At 38.3% G+C, this 21783-nt stretch overlaps 1 protein-coding gene across 3 annotated transcripts in view; it reads right to left on the bottom strand.

The window, feature by feature from the left end:
• Positions 1-1975: 1975 nt before the first annotated feature.
• The window catches only part of LOC126412737 (sodium channel and clathrin linker 1-like), a 118977-nt gene continuing 99169 nt past the window's right edge, over positions 1976-21783 (bottom strand). For 2 of the 3 annotated variants that reach the window (XM_050082468.1, XM_050082470.1), the window contains 5 exons: positions 6656-6798; positions 2816-3051; positions 2561-2686; positions 2355-2459; positions 1976-2274 (listed from right to left, as the gene is read on the bottom strand). In XM_050082468.1, coding sequence (XP_049938425.1) covers positions 2106-2274; positions 2355-2459; positions 2561-2686; positions 2816-3051; positions 6656-6798 — 779 coding nt within the window. In that variant the 3' untranslated portion in view covers positions 1976-2105. The remainder of the gene's footprint in view (positions 2275-2354; positions 2460-2560; positions 2687-2815; positions 3052-6655; positions 6799-21783) is intronic. The other variant, XM_050082469.1, reaches the window with a different exon arrangement.

Genomic DNA, 21783 nt, shown 5'->3' with positions numbered 1-21783 from the left:
CAGTTACTTGCAGCTCCATGTCGACACCACGCTCAAAGACTGCAAGTAGTCCGACATGTCAGTGCTTTCATCAAGCGCTAGCGAAAATACAACAAAGCTGTCCGCCTTTTTCCTGAGCTGTGTCTCTAGATCCGCTGTCATGTCCAGGATTCGACGAGATATTGTTTGCTTCGACAGGCAAACCCTTTCAACTGCCTGCACCTCCCTTGGAAACAAACATTCTGGAACCGCTACCATGCACGATTTCACGAGTGGTCCCACCGAAAACGGCTTGCCACTCGTCGCAATGATGATAGCGACCCTGTAGCTTGCTCGAATTGCAGACTCAGTAGTGTTTTTTCCGCTCCCATTCACCTGAAAATTATAAACGCATTACAGAATGTAATGGATGTTTTAATACCCTCCGTATTACGAAACCGTTTTTAAACGTACGTCTCCTGGTATGTCGTTCTTAAGCCTGGCTACCAATTCTCTGTGTGCAGCGCCTTCTACCTGATCGTAGAGCGCTGCGTGAAGACGTATATAATGTCGTTGTATATTGTACCTCTTCGCAGAATTATATACTTTATCACATACAAGACACTGCGGACGACTATCCCTCTCAATGAATAGAAAGGTATCCTCCAATAGAGGTACAGGGCTTTCGCAGCTAGTCATAGCTGTCATTGAACACGGATTATTGCATCAGTTGCGGCTGCATGCGGCCAGGGGGCAGTGAGTTCGCTTTCCCCCTCCACGTGGGCTCCGAGCTGCCGCAGTGAGCGCTCCGGCTCCCTGGAGCTCTGTTGGAACAGCCTACTCTACAGTGATGGTCAGATGTCAGACTCGTACAATTAAGATCTTCACTAACGCATACAACTACAAACAGAACACATTGCTACATTCCATTCTTGGTTTTCCTGTTTGATTTTGAACACTTACCTTCAAAATCCAAAAAGATGCATAAGTGTAATTTTACAAAACTGTAGTGATGCCTTTTTTTGGTTTATGGAAGCAAGAGTTGGATAAATAAGAAGAAAGATGACACCAAAATACAAGGGGCAGAAGATTAGATTCTTCAGGAAAATGATGGTTTGCACAAGAATCTTATCTAATCAGAAACGAAACCACTTGTAACTAGTTGAATGTGTATACTATTAAAGAGAGAATAACTGAACACACACACACACACACGCACAGTGAAAATAACACGTCAACAGAATGAGGGATAAAGATAACTTAAGACAATCATAAAGCACACCATTCTTTCAATATTCCACACAAATGCATTTTCTGAAGCATTGTACTTAGCCATCCCCTTTTAGGTAAATTACCTGTACACCCAATGTATCTGAAAGTGGAATTTTAAGTTCAATCTTCTGACCTTAGGAGAGAAGGTTAAAATTTGATTCTGGAAAAACTGTTACCTCCATCTTAAAACATCCCACTTCTCTCATAAGACAAATAACTCTGAACAGCAATGAGATATCTTTTGTTGTATGTGCTTGCAAGAATAAAACCATTTTGTTGAGTTAAATAGCTGACACCTGCTTTTATTCAGACATCATTAAGTTGCTACCTGCATTGTAGATGCAATTTTCAGTGTCCACCAGTTACCAGAGAGCTTTTAACATCCCGCTATTAATGAAAGGTAGAGGGTTTTTATACTGGCTTCAAGTGCCAAATGGGGATGTTAGACTGGTCTGGGAGAGGCAGTTGGGCGTGGCAAGAGGTGTATTAACAGTGAGTGCAATCAATAGTGTAAGGGCAATTTCCTTATTTAATTTTTGAGTAGTATTGTTTTCTACAGCCTTTTCTTCTTTTTTGCACAATGGACTCACCAGTTTCTAAAGTTAGCTTCTGTTATCCTATAGTAAATTTTACTTAAATCACCACCTACCCCTAATTTCTGAGACAGAGAGATGATTTAACTAATAATCCATTTTTATTCAATAAATTTCATGATTATTTATTTTATTACAAAAACATATGATAGTACATAAATTACAATGCAATTATTAGAAAATCACTAGAATAGCATATCCCTGCATTATTTTCATTAGATTATGTGTCAAAAGAGAAAATAAGGAAGAATAAAAGACTAATGCACTTACAACACAAGAACATTAGGTACTATTGTCTAACCGAGTATGGTCAAAAGCCATCTCTCGTGATGTTCTCTGCAATTCTTTTTCTAAAAATCTATTTCGAATCTTCAGTTCATTTCTTTGCCGTTGCAGATTCTTTATTCGAGATTCAAATTTCTCGGTGAGGCTTAATACTGTGTTCTCCCACCTGAAAGATTTAATTGAAGTTGAATATCAAGTGTTATTTGTCTGTGGAATTTTCATATTCATAAAATAAATTTTTATTACTTGTTTTTTAAAGATATTTGTGCATTGAGGTGATGCTGAAGTTCACTAGTTGCCACCAATTCTTTTTTCTTTAGTTCCTGTAAACTAGTTAATAAACTGCCTTCCCTGTAAGCATAAATGAGATTAGTTCTTTGAATGAAAATGATTGATAGATAAATTTCAACAAATTAATATAAATGAGCAGCACTTGACCATATTCAGCTTACTTAATGCTATGAAGAGCTGTTTTGTTCTCGCCAGACTGTGCTTTTAATAATGCTACAGTTAGTTCTGCAACATGCTGTTCTAAGCTTAAATACTGTTGCATTTGTTCCTGTATCTCCAATGTGTGCCTATTTACCATCAGTAAGAGAAAAAGTTCATGAGATATCACAGAGGCATCAGATTTCTGAGAGACATTAAGTCGTATCATGTTATGTACAAAACCATCATTTTTAAATTTTTTTGCCAGATTCAATTACCTCTCTTGGATGTGCTGAATTCTTGTAAGGAGCTCATCCTTTTCTTTGGAAATCTGCAGCTTATCTTTCTCTGCTTTATGTAGTTGTTGATATAGAGCTTTGAGATTTTCTTCTGTGTGTTTGTTGCTATTTACTGCAAATATCATTTTTTCTGTGTGTACTTTTCTCAGTTCTTCTTCAAGCTTCTTGCATTCCTCCTGAGCCTTTTCAAGTTTCTCACTTTGTTCTTTAAGATTCTGTTAATATTTCATACTACATTATACACGATAAACATCACTTTCATTTACTTAGTACTAAGCTTTTGCAACATAATGCATAAACAAAATCAAAATATTGGCTTTTCCACACTATTAACATAAGATTTTGAGATAAAAACAAGGGTGTGACAGAAGACATGGTTTATACTATTGAGACACCAGTGAGGATTTGATAATCTGCACAACTCTCACACACCAACACACACATATATTGTATGTATAAGTGGCAATCAAAAAGTTTCCATTTGAGGACATTCCTGCAGAAACAGGAATAGAATAGAATATTTATTCACCTTTGAACATTTTCATGTGCAGTTAGTATCGTCATAAAAAAATCTATACATTTATAACTATAATATTACAGTGATTTTCTATGGATCCTTACCTAATTATGTTACAAGGAGACAGTTGCATGTGTAAATACTTTAGGAAAGTACACTGTTGTACCAACTGATCACTTTTTGAAAGCCTAATACAGTATGCGCGGTATATGCAACGTATCACGACTCCAGTGCCGTTTTAAATTAGACATTCAAGAAATCATTTGCACTGGAGAAACATGTAAACACACCATCATTCGACCATCAGACAGAGTCCTGTATGGATGAGACAACTGAAAGATTAGAAAGCAAATAAATCACCAGGTACGGATGGAATCCCAATTCGGTTTTACAAAGAGTACTCGACAGAACTGGCCCCCTACCTAGCCTTCATTTACCATGAATCTCCCACCCAACACAAAGTCCCAAACGACTGGAAAAAAGTACAGTTGACTTCAGCATATAAGAAGAGTAAAAGAATGGATCTGCAAAATTACAGACCAATGCCCCTTAACTTCAGTTTGCTGCAGACTCCTTGAACATATTCTCAGTCTGAATTTATTAAACTTTCTTGAGACTGAGAAGCTTATGTCCTTGAATGAGCAAGGTTAAAGAAAGCATCGCTCTTGTGAAACTTAGCTTGCACTTTTCTGTGAATTATGGATGAAGTGCAACAGGCAGATTCCATAGATCTAGAATTCCAGAAAGCATTTGACATGACGCCCCATTGCAGGGTGTTAACAAAGGTATGAGCATATGGAATAAGTTCACAGATATGTGAGTGGCTCCAAAACTTCTTTAATCATAGAACCAAGTATGTTGTCCTCGATGGTAAATATTCATCAGAGACAATGGTATCGTCAGAAGTGCCCCAGGGAAATGTTATGGGACCGCTGTTGTTCTCTGTACACTTAAATGATCTGACAGACAGGATGGGCTGCAATCTGCAGTTGTTTACCGATGATGTTGTGGCGTATGGTAAGGGGTCGAAGTTGAGTTACTGCCAAAAGATACAAGATGACTTAGACCTAAAATTTCTATTTTCTGTGATGAATAAAACATAGTTCTACACATGGAAAAATGTAAGTTAATGCAGATGATTAGGAAGAACAAACCTATAATGTCCGGATACAGTGTTACTGGTGTCCTGCTTGACACATTCGAGTCGTTTAAATATCTGGGCATAATGTTGCAAAGCGATATAAAATGGAATGAGCATGTGAAAACTGTGGTAGGGAAGGTGAATGCTCGACTTTGGTTTATTAGGAGAATTTTAAGAAAGAGTGGTTTACCTGTAAAAGAGGCCGCATATAGGATGCTGGTGCAATCTATTCTTGAGTGCTGCTTGAGTGTTTGGTATTCGTACCAGATCAGACTGAAGGGAGACATCGAAGCAGTTCAGAGGCAGGCCACTAGATTTGTTACTGGTAGGTTCAAACCACACATAAGTGTTACATAGATGCTTCTGGAACTCAAATGGGAATCCCTGGAGTGGAGGTGATGTTCTTTCCAAGAAATACTATTGAGAACATTTAGAGAACTGGTATTTGAAGTTGACTGCCAAACAATTCTACTGCCAAAAACATACATTGCGTGTAAGGGCCACGAAGATAAGAGATGAGAAATTAGGGCTCATACAAAGGCATATACACAGTTGTTTTTCCTCACTCTATTTGCTAGTGGAACATGAAAGGAAATGACTAGTAGTGGTACAGGGTACCCTCCGCCACACATCATATGGTCGCTTGCAGAGTATGTATGTAGATGTGTATAAGCACTGACTTGTAGCCAAGTGAATGGTATGGCATTCGAGTCTTTCCAACAAGTGTGCAGTAAATGGGAAAATGTGAACTAAAACGACATTATTACCAAATGCATCCAAGCATTTTCATGGCTGCTGAAGGACAAGCACCAGCAGACAGCAATCAGAGAACGAAGAATGTGTATGGTGCAGCATGTCTGTTGAAAACTGCTATTAGGGAATGATGTGCCGAGTTCCATGCTGGTTGCAATTCAACACAAGATGCCGGTTGATGTGGGAGGCCAGCCAACTCAAATGAAAGACATTCAAACACCTGCTCTACATACGCTCTCTTCCCGCGCAATTATTATGTCTTCAGTCCTTTGAAAAAGGCTTCGAAGGGTCAACAATTCCTGTTGAATGAGGATGTGCAGCAGACAGTTACGGATGTTTTTGCGCAGTTGGATTCACTGTTTTACTAAATGGGTATTTTCAACCTGGTGAATCAGTGGGATGATTCAGTGTTTTTGTGAATTTCTGTGTTTTGGCCAAATCTGTGTAGTTCTTAGAGGTTTTTTTTTTACAAAATTCAGTATTTATTTATTTATTTATTTATTTTTTTTCAAATTCAATGGCATTTTTGCTGGACTTAGTGGTGCTTTTTTTGTCCAATTTGGTGGAGTTTTTTTGTCAAATTTGGTGTCACTTTCTGGCAAATTGGTAGTTCTTTTCCTAATTTCTGTGCTATATATGCCGCCAAAACAGAAATTGTTATGCAGGAAACCGAACTCATTTTAAGATCATATATGAACCCCCAGCCTTGAAGAGGTGAGAAGCCAATATGCAGTTTTAACATTCAGTAACTATCAGTTATGAGTATTAGAAAATTGCTGACCTTATTTTTATAATATTTTTATACACTGCAAAGCTATAAATTATGCAATATATCATAAAAGTTGCCAATTTTGCATTACTTTGCTAAAAACTGCTAATTTTGCATTATCATTTTCATGAAATTTTCCTGTCCCTACATCTACACAGTCATAATAAACACATGTAACCACCTGCAACACCGTGACCTTGATCTTTTAGCACAGTTGCCCCAGCTGAGAAGTATAATGTGCCAGGCAAGCAAGAGGTGCTGATGTAATGGGCAATGAGAGGCCACCCATCAATTTGCTACAAATGAATTTGTCTATCCTCATTTTTATTTATTATTTCCATCCTACAAGGATTGTCACTTGAGCAACATTTTCATGTTTATATTCTTGCATCCTTATGGATATGACAAATATATGCATCGTTGATCAAAATTGGCCAAAATATAGCTTATCACGGCAAAAGTTTGCAGAAATATGAACTATCACTAAAAAGGCTTAAATATGACTTTATATGCACAATAAAAATATGTTTTTCTGTACTATAATACCCAGATTCATTCATAAATTGTTGTAAAATTCACTCTAAAGTTCAGAAAAAAATATGACTTGTCATTAAAGTCTGGGTCCTAATTACAGCTTACCATTTCAAGGTTTCTCATATCGCGAAGAAAAATTTCCATTTTAGAATTACAGTGCTTTTTCACTAAGTCAGTTTCCTTCTTCACATTCTTGTTAACTTCTTCAGATACATTTTGCAGAGCTTTCTGGAGCTGAACATTCTCTTCTGTTTTTTAAAGATAAATAAAAGTCACTGATTGAACAACACTGCATTTTCATTATTTTTTATTCCTTAGAATTGGCATAACATTGCTCCAATCTAGGTACATATCATTAAATTAAATGAATAATAATTAAGTACAGTGAACAATTACAATAGCAATAGTAATAGTGACAATAATAATAAAATAATAATTGGCAGTGACTTTGAAAAGGTTGTTATTCGACTGGGTGTTGTGTGATGTCCTTAGGTTAGTTAGGTTTAAGTAGTTCTAAGTTCTAGGGGACTGATGACCATAGATGTTAAGTCCCATAGTGCTCAGAGCCATTTGAACCGTTTGGTTGTTATTCTTGTCTACACGTAAATCGATTTTATTATCAGATATGACTTTCAAAGACATGCAAATTGTTGAAAATCTTATCAGTTCACTGTCAAACATGAAGCATTATTGCCTACTTCCAGATGTGGTGTCAATGTCGTACAAACTGAAACCTTTTAAGTTTTTAGTTTGAGTAGAACTTGCAACACAACCAGAGAGATACCCAGATTGATATCTAATTAGAGGGAGTAAACTGTAAAACTAAAAAGTGTTTACACTGCATTTGGGAAGTTTCACTGGCAGGCAGTACTGTCTGCTTGTTGGCAAAACCCAGTATAAAAAAAAAAAAGTATGGACGATGACACAAAGTGCAAGTTCAGATTCAGAAAGGATATAGAAGGAAATTGGCTGTGCACTTTCACAGGAACCGTCCTAGTATTCATCAAAAGCTACTAAAGTCTATACCACCAAGCATTTTTCTAGAATATTAGTGAAATAATCTAATATTTGAGTTACAGTGAAACTGCATCAAAGAGAAATTTAACTGAGAAAACAAATAAATAGTGAGAGAGAAATGTTTGCCAGTACTTAACTTCAGGAGGTGTAATGTACAGTATTGCCAACACACATGTATATAAATAAACGAGATGTTCTACTTAGCTTTTGGAACTAGTAGTTCCTTCATTGGAAAGGAGTGAGAGATAGGCTGAAGAAGGTTGAAAAGGAAGGACATGTATTCCAAGATGAGGGAGACTCAACTGCAGTGAGGAGAAGGGTAGACAAAGATGAAGGGGGATCTCTCTGAGAAAGTGGCCAGATATGGTATATTGGTAACCACTGTGTCAGGTTCAGTCCAGAGACAATAAGAGCAGAGTGAGAAGTAAAGAGTCATGCTGCAGAGCATGTTCAGTGGCTGGTACAGGGTGTCCAATGAGGACAGCTCTTCTATCTTCACTCATCCTTCAGTCAATTTAGTGGTGGTAATACCTTTATAAAATGCTATGTAGTGAACACGTTAGCTGATATACATGAATTATTTTGCAAGTTGCTCTGTCTTTGATATTAGAGGATTTACCAGTGGTGGGGCTGGACTACATGGTAGTGGGTTAGTGGGTGACTGCAGCAAGTTCTACAGGGAGAATGGGGGCGGGGGATGATTGAATGGGTAGCAACCTTGGGGTAAGGATAATGGTTTGGGATGGTCTTATGGTTAAACTAGGATATTAACAGAGCAACATTAGGTGTGTAATGTGGGGAGAATAACAGTGAGAGAGAGTCTCATTTCAGGATTTGATTTGAGAATGTTAGTCTTGATGGAGTAAATTATTGAAGCAGTCAAAGCTTTGGCAGTACTAGGTGAAAAGGGGGGTTGCTTCTCAGTTTTTTGGAAGTGGGAACTGTTTTACTCAAGAGTGTGAGAGTAGGATACAGCTCGAGAGATATGTTTTCGAATAAGATCTGGGAGGTACTTTAAATTCTTCTGGATCTGCAGCATTATAGATGTCTTGTAAGGACATTATACACTGAAGAGCCAAAGAAATTGGTACACCTGCCTAATATCGTTTAGGACCCCTGCGAGCAAGCGGAAGTGCCGCAACACAATGTGGTATAGACTTGACGAATGTCTGAAGTAGTGCTGGAGGGAACTCGCACCATGAATCCTGCAGGGCTGTCCATAAATCAATAAGAGTATGAGGGGGTGAGGATCTCTTCTGAATAGCATCCCAGATATGCGCAGTAATGTTCATGTCTGGGGAGTCTGGTGGCCAGTGGAAGTGTTTAAACTCAGGACTGTTTTCCTGGAGCCACTCATTAACAATTCTGGATGTGTGGGGTGTCACATTGTCCTGCTGGAATTGCCCAAGACCATCAGAAAGCACAATGGACATGAAAGGATGCAGGTGATCATACTGGATGCGTATTTACATTTCACCTGTCAGAGTCGTATCTAAATATATCAGGGAGTCCATATCACTCCAACTGCACATGCCCCACACCATTACAGAGCCTCCACCAGCCTGAACAGTCCCCCCCTGACATGCAGGATCCATGCATTTGTGAGATTGTCTCTGTATCAGTAAACGTCCATCTGCTTGATACAATCTGAAACAAGACTCGTCCGGCCAGCCAACGTGTCTCCAGTCATCAACAGTCAAATTTCATTCTTGACTGGCCCAGGCAGGGTGTAAAGCTTTGTGTCATGCAGTCATCAAGGGTACATGAGTGGTCCTTTTCGCCAACAGCCCATGCCAATGATGTTTCGTTGAATGGTTCACATGCTGACACTTGTTGATGGCCCAGCCACTGAAATCTGAGCAATTTGCAGAAGGTTGAATGATTCTCTTCAGTTGCCATTGGTCCTGTTCTTGCAGGATGTCAGAAATCTGATGTTTTACCAGATTCCTGATATTCACGCTACTCTCGTGAAATGGTCATATGGGAAAATCCCCACTCCATCACTACCTCGGAGATGCTGTGTCCCATCGCCCATGCACCAACTATAGCATCACACTCGAACCCACTTAAATCTTGATAACCTGCAATTGTAGCAGCAGTAACCAATCTAACAACTACACCAGACACTTGCTGTCTTACATAGACATAGTCAATTGCAGCGCCATATTCTGCCTGTTTACATATCTCTGTATTTGATGGTGGTGGTGGTTTTAGGGTGTACAACTACAGTGGTCATTAGCTCTCTGTATTTTAAAATGTCTGTGTATATACCAGTTTCTTTGGTGCTACAGTTTATGCATAGTAAGCTAAACCACTGAGATATTCAAAGACTTTTTAAAAGACTTATTTTCTGGTGATACAAACTTATTTCAACTTCTTGGCCATTGTCAAGCAATCTGCAGACATAAGGAGTTGTTACTGCATATCTCTATGTCTATTCATAACTAATAACAATTTCTTGTATCTCTGTTGTAGGGCTTACTTCCATAACATTGGTAAACCTTTTGCTGTATAATACTTTGTATTGCTGCATACTGTAGATGCAGCGCAGACGAAATTGTTATTCTTTAAATATTTAATGATTCTGCAGTGAAATTTATTGCTGAGCAATTTCGCAAAGAGCTAGTTAAGATTTTCTGTAAGTCTGTCAGCTTCAATTGAAGTGAGATTGAATTGATGGTGACCAGGAGGATTACAGGTAGGAGGGGAATGGATGCTTGGGGAAGTTATTGTTGTCCTATAAGTAGGGTGGGAGGCTCTGTGTGATGAGTTGGAGGTGCTGGTCAACCAGGACTGAAATGTGTTTGGTGGGGTCTTTAATGCCAGCTATTGCAGATGGTCAATATGGTTGTATTTGCGTATTTTAGGAAGTAGGTAGAAAGTGGATGTGTGTTGATCAGGATGGGCATGGAGTTCTTTAAAAAGCAGTTATGAGTCCTTGTGAGGGACCTAGGGTTTGCAGGATTTCCTGCTGCTCAGCCTGGGTGGAAGGAATGGAGTCATTAGGAAGAAATTTGTATGTTGAAGGAGTCCAAGAATTGATAGTGCTGCTCTTTCACCTACCCCAGTCAAGTACTACGGTAGTCAAGCCCTTATCCATATGGCAAATAATGACAGAGTGGTGTGCCTTCAGGTAATAGAAAGCTACGGACTCAGGTCAAAGGTTTGGAATTCCAGTGATATTTCTCAGGAGTGTCTGAGGGGCAATGTTGGAAGTGAAAAACTTATGGAATGCCTGGAGTGGATGGTTTTGGGGAAGAGAAAAGGTATCCCTTTGGGATTTGGGAAGACCTCTTATAGACTGGATTTCATGCTCATCCTGGCAATTTTGGGTTAGGATTAGGTGATGAAGTAGTATTTCCAGTTGTGGTTCTCATTACATTTGCATGTGGGGTTCAAGATGGGGCCTTTGGAAAGAATGAATGTCTCAGGATCAGTAAATGATCTGGACGAGAGGTTAAGGATTGAATGAGGGCCAGGGTTGTGAGGTTTTGAAGATTGATTAGGGATATAGTTGGGCATGGATGGAAGGTGTGCTGGAGTTGAGTAAGGAGGTCAGGCTGGGCTTCTTCGCCAGGAAGAGGGGTTTTGTTGGTGGCAGTGTTGGGGATGCTAGTTGTAAAAGTGGGAGAGAAAGAGACATGACTTGTGATGTATTTGACTAACAAGATAATATGAGATGTTGGTGATTTCAAGGAGATAAAAAAAGAGAGAGTAGATGTTGGGAGTGGTGGAGGGTACAGGCACTTTAATGGTCAAGTACAAGGTGGGTAAGAGCTAAAGATCAATCAATCTGCAATTTAAAGAAAGCCTGTTGAAATATGAGGTGCAGCCAGAGATGGGGAATTATATTATTTATTTATTCCATGTGATCTGATGGTACACAGTGTGTTGCAGATGTCGGAAAATATTAGTTAACATTGTTAATATATATTATCATATAGTATCATAATGTATTATTTTAAAGTAATGCCGTTGGGAACAGTACCGAAGGTTATGGTGAAAGCAGCAGGTTTCCAGAAGAAATGCAGATATTTACATACAGAGTTAGGAAATCTGTGAGATTACTGAAAAAAATATGAGATGACTTGGAATGGTAAACTTAAATTAGAAAAAAAGTTAGAGCAAGGAGAAGGGTTTCTGAATAAGGACAAATGCAACACTGAAAGAATGCTCACAATATAACAGAAAAGTGGCAGTTGTTAAACATACAGAACACAGTAGCCGAATAAGGAAAGTTGTTGATAAACAGGGGAAAATGAGCGAAAGACATAGAGAGAAGACGGCCAACCAAAGAAATGCATTGCTAAACAATGAAATGAGATAATTAAAGAACTAAAAAGTGTCAAACAAAGAACGGCAATCACCAGTTGTAGAATAAAAGATTGCCAAAGAAAGAAAGAAGATCGCCAAACAAAGAAAAAAGATTGCTAAATAAAGAATAAATATAGTCAAACAAAGAGATGCTGTGGACTACTAAACAGGTTAAAAAGAGATAGCTAAGTGCAGAAGAAAAGCCATCAAAAATGAAGAAAATCACTGAAAATGGAGAAAAGATCACCACTTATGATTTAAAAGCAGGCAATGTTCATTCTTACTGAATTCATTACTATCAATCGTCGATATTATTTTCCCCTGCACAATTGCAAAGAGTTCACTGACCGCTGTAAGGTTATGCAGAACATAGACAGTAAAACTGAAACATGAGACGGTTGTTAAATGTACTGTTGACGTCACTGAAAAGCAAATAAGATTTCAAAGGCATGAGAGAAAACCACCAAATTCAGAAAAACAGTATCAATGCAAGAAAAACTAGTCTATTAATGAAGCAAAAAATATCACTCAACACAAAGAGAAGACTGTTCAACTATGAAAGTGGATAGAAACACAATGAAAGTGGTCTGCAAATCAATGAGAAGATATTTATTTATTACTGGTAGCCTGTTACCTAAGATTTAAATGCAGGCAATGTTCATTCTTACTCAGATTATTACTTTCAACTGTAAATTTTATTTTTCTCTGTACTTCTGTAAGATGAGATTCCTAAACAGAATCAGCAAAATAGTTTGTATCAACTCTGTAGCATTTAAGTCATACTGCAAAAAATAAAAGCACCTTCACAAGAAAGTGATCAAAGCTGCAAACAGGGCTCATAATAATTCCATTATTGGAATCTCTTCAAAGGAATGCAAGTTATTATCAGGTATCAAATGACCAGATTGGAAGGAATGTTTTCAAAACGAAGAAATTGCATTGAATATAAAAGGGGAAAATGGTAGAAAACTTGCACAAAATTGCCAGTCAATTTAATGAGTAATTTTCACAAAATGCAAGTAACAGCCTGCATGACTCTATGAATAAGCAACCTATAATTCCACCAACAGTACTCCTTTACACTTCTTTTTTTTCATCTCTTTCAACAGACTGTGATACTGAAAGTATTTGAAGACAAAATACCGAGAAAATTAAGCCTGCTGGGCACAAAATAAGTCCCTACGCTGACCCCCCCCCCAACCGCCATGAAAAGTGTCAGCTACCTCAGCAAGTCTATGTTCAATACTGTTATTGTATCTCTTCAAAAGAGAATATATATGACCAGTTTAAAGTAATAAAAATTATACCAGTGCATAAGAGAGAGGAAAACACTAATACAACCAATTATCAACCAACAGCTGTAAAATGAGTTTTCTGTAAAGATCTGTGAATGTTTAATGGCTGTAAAGCTAGAGCTATAAAGCTAAAGTTTAACACAAACAATATTACTTCACCTCCATAATTGGATTCACAAAAATTGGTTTAGCACACTTGCCCTCTATGAATTTCTTGACAAAATAGCAAGTTTAATAAATCACATGTAGTTTGCTTAGGTTTATTTCCTGATCGATCCAAAGAGTTTGATATGGACAACAATTGGTTACTCCTTATAAAACCTCAGGAATATCTAATTTGAGAAGCTATCTGTAAATGGTTTTTTAGATATCGACTTTCTTTACTTGGTAACCTACAGTGAACTGCATTGCAAAGGATAGTTCCCATTGTAACACTTATTTGCGCTTCTTCCCATTCCATCTGCATATGGAATACTGGAACAATAATGTCTTAAATGCCTCTGAATGTCTTTAAGTAATACAATTTTTAAGTTTTGTCTCAAGTACAGATAGTGTTGAGGAACAGTGGACAAAGTTCAAAACCATCGTACAATATGCGTTACATGAGTATGTGCCAAGCAAGATCGTAAGAGATGGAAAAGAGCCACTGTGGTACAACAACCAAGTTAGAAAACTGCTGCGGAAGCAAAGGGAACTTCACAGCAAACATAAACATAGCCAAAGCCTTGCAGACAAACAAAAATTACGCGAAGCGAAATGCAGTGTGATGAGGGCTATGCGAGAGGGATTCAATGAATTCGAAAGTAAAGTTCTATGTACTGACTTGACAGAAAATCCTAAGAAATTTTGGTCTTATGTCAAAGTGGTAGGTGGATCAAAACAAAATGTCCAGACACTCTGTGACCAAAATGGTACTGAAACAGAGGATGACAGACTAAAGGCCGAAAAACTAAGTGTCTTTTTCCAAAGCTGTTTCACAGAGGAAGACTGCACTGTAGTTCCTTCTCTAGATTGTCGCACAGATGACAAAATGGTAGATATCGAAATAGACGACAGAGGGATAGAGAAACAATTAAAATCGCTCAAAAGAGGAAAGGCCGCTGGACCTGATGGGATAACAGTTCGATTTTACACAGAGTACGTGAAGGAACTTGCCTCCCTTCTTTCAGCGGTGTACCGTAGGTCTCTAGAAGAGCGTAGCGTTCCAAAGGATTGGAAAAGGGCACAGGTCATCCCCGTTTTCAAGAAGGGTCGTCGAACAGATGTGCAGAACTATAGACCTATATCTCTAACGTTGATCAGTTGTAGAGTATTGGAACACGTATTATGTTCGAGTATAATGACTTTCCTGGAGACTAGAAATCTACTCTGTAGGAATCAGCATGGGTTTCAAAAAAGACCGTCGTGTGAAACCCAGCTTGCGCTGTTCGTCCACGAGACTCAAAGGACCATAGACACAGGTTCACAGGTAGATGCCGTGTTTCTTGACTTCCGCAAGGCGTTCGAACAGTTATTCACAGTCATTCAATGAACAAAGTAAGAGCATATGGACTATCAGACCAATTGTGTGATTGGATTGAAGAGTTCCTAGACAACAGAACGCAGCATGTCATTCTCAATGGAGAGAAGTCTTCCGGTGTGCCGCAGGGGAGTGTCATAGGACCGTTGCTATTCACAATATACATAAATGACCTTGTGGATGACATCGGAAGTTCACTGAAGCTTTTTGCAGATGATGCTGTGGTGTATCAAGAGGTTGTAACAATGGAAAATTGTACTGAAATGCAGGAGGATCTGCAGCGACTTGACGCATGGTGCAGGGAATGGCAATTGAATCTCAATGTAGACAAGTGTAATGTGCTGTGAATACATAGAAAGAAAGATCCCTTATCATTTAGCTACAAAATAGCAGGTCAGCAACTGGAAGCAGTTAATTCCATAAATTATCTGGGAGTACGCATTAGGAGTGGTTTAAAATGGAATGATCATATAAAGTTGATCGTCGGTAAAGCAGATGCCAGACTGAGATTCATTGGAAGAATCCTAAGGAAATGCAATCTGAAAACAAAGGAAGTAGGTTACAGTACGCTTGTTTGCCCACTGCTTGAATACTGCTCAGCAGTGTGGGATCCGTACCAGATAAGGTTGATAGAAGAGATAGAGAAGATCCAATGGAGAGCAGCGCGCTTCGTTACAGGATAATTTAGTAATCGCGAAAGCGTTATGGAGATGATAGATAAACTCCAGTGGAAGACCCTGCAAGAGAGACACTTAGTAGCTCGGTACAGGCTTTTGTTGAAGTTTCGAGAACATACCTTCACTGAAGAGTCAAGCAGTATATTGCTCCCTCCTACGTATATCTTGTGAAGAGACCATGAGGATAAAATTAGAGAGATTAGAGCCCACACAGAAGCATACCGACAATCCTTCTTTCCACAAACAATACAAGATTGGAATAGAAGGGAGAACCGATAGAGGTACTCAGGGTACCCTCCGCCACACACCGTCAGGTGGCTTGTGGAGTATGGATGTAGATGTAGATCTTTTCTTCATGGTCCCTACAGGATCAGTTTGTATGGGGTTGTAATATATTCCTAGATTACTCATTTAAAGTTGGTTCTTGTAAGTAGACTTTCACCACATGCTTTTATGAATGATGCAGTTTTATCCAGAGAAGTCGCAATGTTAGAACATTGTAGCAAAATACAGGATGACCTGCAGAAGATCAACACTTTGTGCAGGGATTAACAGTTGACCTTCAACATAAACAAGTGTGAAGTATTGCGTGTGAATAGGTAGAAAGAGTCTTTACTGTATGATTACACCATTGTAGAACAATCACTGGATCATTCATTAAATATCTCTCCCTTCAAACTGTAATAAGAGCTGGACAACTGAAGTAAGAAATTACAGCAGCAAAAGTACAAAAACCTTCAACAATTCACTACCAATAGAAAAATGGTGTGAAGTGTATTACAGCGCAAAAATGTGGGATCTGAATACATTCCTTTACTAATTCCATATTGCTTCTCCTTTTAAACTGAAACATATTAAATCAAAATAACGTAAAAGGAAGCCAAACGTTTAACAGATGGCATACAAATTTCTTGTGAAAGGAAAAAATCTGTTGTTGTTGTGGTCTTCAGTCCAGAGACTGGTTTAATGAAGGTCTCCATGCTACTCTGTCCTGTGCAAGCTTCTTCATGTCACAGTACCTACTGCATCCTACATCCTTCCAAATCTGTTTGGTGTATTCATCTCTTGGTCTCCCTCTACAATTTTTACCCTCCGTGCTGCCCTCCAATACTAAATCTAAAAAAAATACTAAAAAAATCTATCATCTGCCAAAATGAGAGGTACCAGTACATAAAGCAATGTGTCAAAATCCAGAAGAAAGTTATAGTACAAGCCAAATGCATGGTTAATGTCAATTATGTGGCAACATCTGGAAACAAAGCAAAGGCACACTTACTAAAATATTTAAGCTCGCTATTGACTGAAGTAAAATTCCACTTCCATGTGCTCCCTTGAAATTGCATGACATCAAACATTTTGAAAACTCAAGAGCAATTGGTCATTATCAATTGCTGTTAGCCACTACTGCTATCAACGTGTGGTGATCTTCTTCAGTACTGGAATCCAAATAGCTTTCAGCTCCATACCCTCCTCCTTACATTTAAATGTGTTTATTAATCTCTATGACTTCTCTGTGCTGCCTTTCATAATACTCACATGTGGTTGCCAGTACCTAAGTCTTATCAAACAGGAACTGGTGGTCTCCTGGCTACAAGTCATTTCTGCCACACCTGATCCACATGAGAGCAGTAGTCAATAGCAAGCTAGGATGTGCATCAGGCCTTCAAAAAAGCTACAACACCCCCCTCTCCCTCCCTCCATCCCCTTGAAGACATCCTCCGCATACGGAGATGAAACATTAGGTTTCAACAAACAACTCACACAACCACTGCATAATGGCCTGGAACATTTTAATAAATGTGACCTTCCAAGCCACGAAAATTTACATTTTACAAACCAAAGGCAATGTGCTATGTTGTAGGAATTAAAACAAATCAACTGATTCATGAACACAAGAACACAGCTTTCATTCTCAACAACTTCAGTGCCACAAACCCACAGTAAATTTAAAATATATTCAATACTTACTATGCAAATATTGTGAAGAAGCTACTACAAAGCATCATTAAACCCTTACACAATACAAAAAATAAAATAAAATGTTCAGCAGCCTCTACATTCTTTTGGAAAATCAATTCTGACAACATTACATTAAGCACGAAGAATAAAAATCAACTTAAATTGATGAAATTCTTGGGTTTATCATACAGACTTGCACAAGTAAAATGGTTGTCCACGATCTGCATTTACACAATTACTCTGCAGTTCAGACTTAAGTATTTGGCAGAGTGTTCGCAGAAAACTTTCAGACTATTCCTTGACTTTAAAGTTTTGGAAACATTTCTGTAATTGGAGAGAAGCAGAAATTGGTACAAAATGCTAAAAATCAAATAAAAACAGTCTTGATCATGTTTTCAACCCTTTACTCAGACTATCTTCAAACTTTTCCCCACCATTTTGGCTGCTGGTGGCAGCAGATAGAGCGAGATCCATAGAAGTAAGGATGGCACTGCAGTGACATCCTTACTTCGACGGCGCCTTGAAGATGGTCTGAGGAAAGGGCCAAACCGGCTGCTAAAGAATAAAAATATGAAAGTGCAATCAAGACTGTTTTTATCAGAATTTTAGTATTTATAGACTATTCCATTCTTGGATAGCGTTTGGGAAAAATGAACACATAAATCTCCTTGTGCAACCTCTTATTTTATTACAATGGTCATTTTTTCCCCTGTAGGTGGCAAAAAGGACTGTAATGGTCAATCTACATCTACATCTACATTTATACTCCGCAAGCCACCCAACGGTGTGTGGCGGAGGGCACTTTACGTGCCACTGTCATTACCTCCCTTTCCTGTTCCAGTCGCGTATGGTTCGCGGGAAGAACGACTGTCTGAAAGCCTCTCTAATTTTACATTCGTGATCTCCTCGGGAGGTATAAGTAGGCGGAAGCAATATATTCGATACCTCATCCAGAAACGAACCCTCTCGAAACCTGGCGAGCAAGCTACACCGCGATGCAGAGCGCCTCTCTTGCAGAGTCTGCCACTTGAGTTTATTAAACATCTCCGTAACGCTATCACGGTTACCAAATAACCCTGTGACGAAGCGCGCCGCTCTTCTTTGGATCTTCTCTATCTCCTCCGTCAGACCGATCTGGTACGGATCCCACACTGATGAGCAATACTCAAGTATAGTTTTGCAAAAACAGACATAATGTCTTATGGGACAACCGCAATCAGTGATTTTATAATGTTACTTAAAATCCATCTTGATTGCAATTTTTTTTTTTTTTTATTATTATTCATATGACCAGTTTCGGTTCATTCAGAACCATCTTCAGATCTGTAAAAATAATTATACTAATTTACTATTTCACGAAAGCAAATCTTTTTCATCCTATCTTATCAACATCAAATGTACCAGAACGTACCTGATATTTAAGTTACAGGAGTAACCCGTCCAATTCAGCAACTTTCACATGCTACGTCACATAAAATTGGTTGGCACAGTGCACGTCATTTATATTAATTATAACACTATTACCGACAGGTGGCGTCTGGTACATTTGTTACATTCCATTTGCACATACTGTATTCAGTAGATCTTTTTTATATTAAAAATATTTAATTAAAATATGTAGATGTCAAAGCTAAAATCTGTACTTGTCAGGATTAAAAAACAGTAAAATTATCATTTTTATACGATCTAACAGGCATAGGGCGATTTATATATCTATGGTGCTGGTGTGAACTTGTTTTCTTCTACGGTCTGCTTCCGTGGTTCCCGCCACTTTGGTGTTGTGCCGCGGTCCGCTCAGTCGTCTGCTGTCCATCGCCGCGGGCAAGAGGGCCGCACAGGAGGGCCCCGTCAACGACGCCAGGCGTCGCACGCGTCTTCCGGCTTCTCCACCGCGCACCATCTCTCATCCCGGATCTCCATATGCAACAGTTGTCATCTTAGTAGGTCGTCATAAATGCTAAAATAGGCGTTATGATTGAATTCGCTTTGTTCGTTGAGGATTAAATCCGGATCTTTATTTTTGTGGGTGTATATTTTGATCTCTTCTAAAATGTTAAGGAACCGTCCCTTGTGGGCTCTATGCAGGATGTCTAAGTTGTTTTCAATATTCGTGAGTGAGTGCTTTGTCGCAGCCATATGCGCCCCAAAAGCTGTTTTGTTTTGATAGTAGGTGTGCTCCCTGAATCTGGTTTCAAAGTTCCTACCAGTCTGCCCTATATATTGCTTACAGCAGTCATTACATTTGATTTTATATACACCTGAATCCTGAAATTTATTCCTACTATTACACATTCTATGCCGGAGCTTCAATTTTAACGTGTTATTTGTTCGGAACCCTATTTTAACGTCGGATTTACGAAAGCATCTTTCAATTTTGTCTGCAATTCTTCCATTGTAAGTGAGAGCTACATATTTTTTCTTGTTGTTCCTCTTAACTGCTACTTGCCTTCCTTCTGTTTGTTCCATTTACCTCTTCTTTATCTTCCTATAAATATTCATCACCTGCTTACACGTATATCCGTTCGCTACGGCCACTTGTTTTAAAATACTTAACTCCTTTTCTATTTCGTGTTGGCTTAGTGGCGATCTTAGTAGCCTGTATACCATCGAAGTAAAATATGCCCATTTGTATCGCGGTGGGTGACAAGAGCGCTCGTTGATAACTAGATCTGTACACGTAGGTTTTCTGAATATGCTAAATTCATGCTTCCCATTTTTCTTTATTAGTGTTAAATCTAAGTAATCTATACGGTTGTTTTCTTCAAATTCCATGGTGAATCTAATTTTCGGGTGTTGAGAGCTCATTTTTTGTGCTAAGTTTTCGATATCATTTTTATCTCTTTTGTATAGTAAAATGGAGTCGTCCACATATCTCCTGTAATATACAATTTTCTCAGCGATATTAGGATTCTCATCAAAGAATTTGTTTTCTAAGTGATTTACAAAAGTGTCAGCCAGCGTCCCAGCTAAACTGTTCCCCATTGCCAGCCCGTCTTTCTGTTGATAAATTTTACCATTGAAAGTAAAGTAATTGAACGACAAGACATGTTCCAACATTTCCACTAGTTCAATCACTTCCCCCAGTGCCAATTTACCATGAGTGAGGAGATTGTTCTTAATGATCTCAATCGTTTCTTTTACAGGAATGTTTGTGTACAGATTGGTGACATCCAATGAAGCTAGTGACGCATTCTGAGGTATAAGTACGTCTTTAATTTGCTCGGCAAATTCGTAGCTGTTGCTAATGTTGAAAGTCCGACGATATGTATATGACGCCTTCAATCTGTTATTTAGCTCTTTATTTAATTTATAACTTGGGCTGCTGGTGTTATTAACGATTGGGCGAATCGATTTTTCAACTTTATGGAGCTTTATTTGTGATCGTAATTCGGGGATTCGCGGATTCATTACTTTCAGTTTAAACTTTTCCTCCTCTGTGAATAGAAACACACTGTTATCTATTTGTTTCCTTATTTCCGTTTGAAATTTCTTGGTTGGATCTTTCTTGACTTCTACTATTCCATTTTCCATAAAGAACTTTTCAGTTTTCTCTATATAGTCTGTATCGTGTATTAAAACCATAGTGCCGCCCTTATCTGCCTTTGTGACGATAGCCTTACGTGATTCTAACTTCTTATTCAAGCCCTTAAGAGTTAGTAGTTCGTTTCTGTTCTTGTGAGCAGAGTGCATATCATCTATAATCGACTTCTTTACTTTAATTGCCGTGTTTGTCTGTTCGTATCTATTCATATTTGCGATATCACATGCAATTTTCACTTCTGCGACAGTCTTTTTTATTGTATTTGAGTTAATTGCGGGATTTAGGTTATGTTGCAGGCCTTTATTTAAAAGATTCTGCTCATCTTTTGTTAATTCTATCTCAGTTAAGTTCACGACCCTCTCACAAAAAATATGCAACTTTTTATACGCCGTTTCGTTATCAGTATTAAAATCTACACCTAGGTTAAAAAGCTTCTTCTGATGTCTGTTAAGAGTTAATTCTCGCTCCCTACCAATTCTATTTTCAATCTCTCTGCTTACGTATGTGAACTGTAATGGAGATAAAATGTCACCTAAAATCAAGTGAAGATTAAAAGCTTCTCTATTTAACTTGTCTTTCATTTTATTTTAAAACAAGTGGCCGTAGCGAACGGATATACGTGTAAGCAGGTGATGAATATTTATAGGAAGATAAAGAAGAGGTAAATGGAACAAACAGAAGGAAGGCAAGTAGCAGTTAAGAGGAACAACAAGAAAAAATATGTAGCTCTCACTTACAATGGAAGAATTGCAGACAAAATTGAAAGATGCTTTCGTAAATCCGACGTTAAAATAGGGTTCCGAACAAATAACACGTTAAAATTGAAGCTCCGGCATAGAATGTGTAATAGTAGGAATAAATTTCAGGATTCAGGTGTATATAAAATCAAATGTAATGACTGCTGTAAGCAA

Source organism: Schistocerca serialis, chromosome 7 (genome assembly GCF_023864345.2).
Source record: "Schistocerca serialis cubense isolate TAMUIC-IGC-003099 chromosome 7, iqSchSeri2.2, whole genome shotgun sequence".
Taxonomy (NCBI): Eukaryota; Metazoa; Arthropoda; class Insecta; order Orthoptera; family Acrididae; genus Schistocerca; species Schistocerca serialis.
The sequence above is the reverse complement of the archived record's forward strand: the minus strand, read 5'-3'. Positions and strand labels throughout refer to the sequence as shown.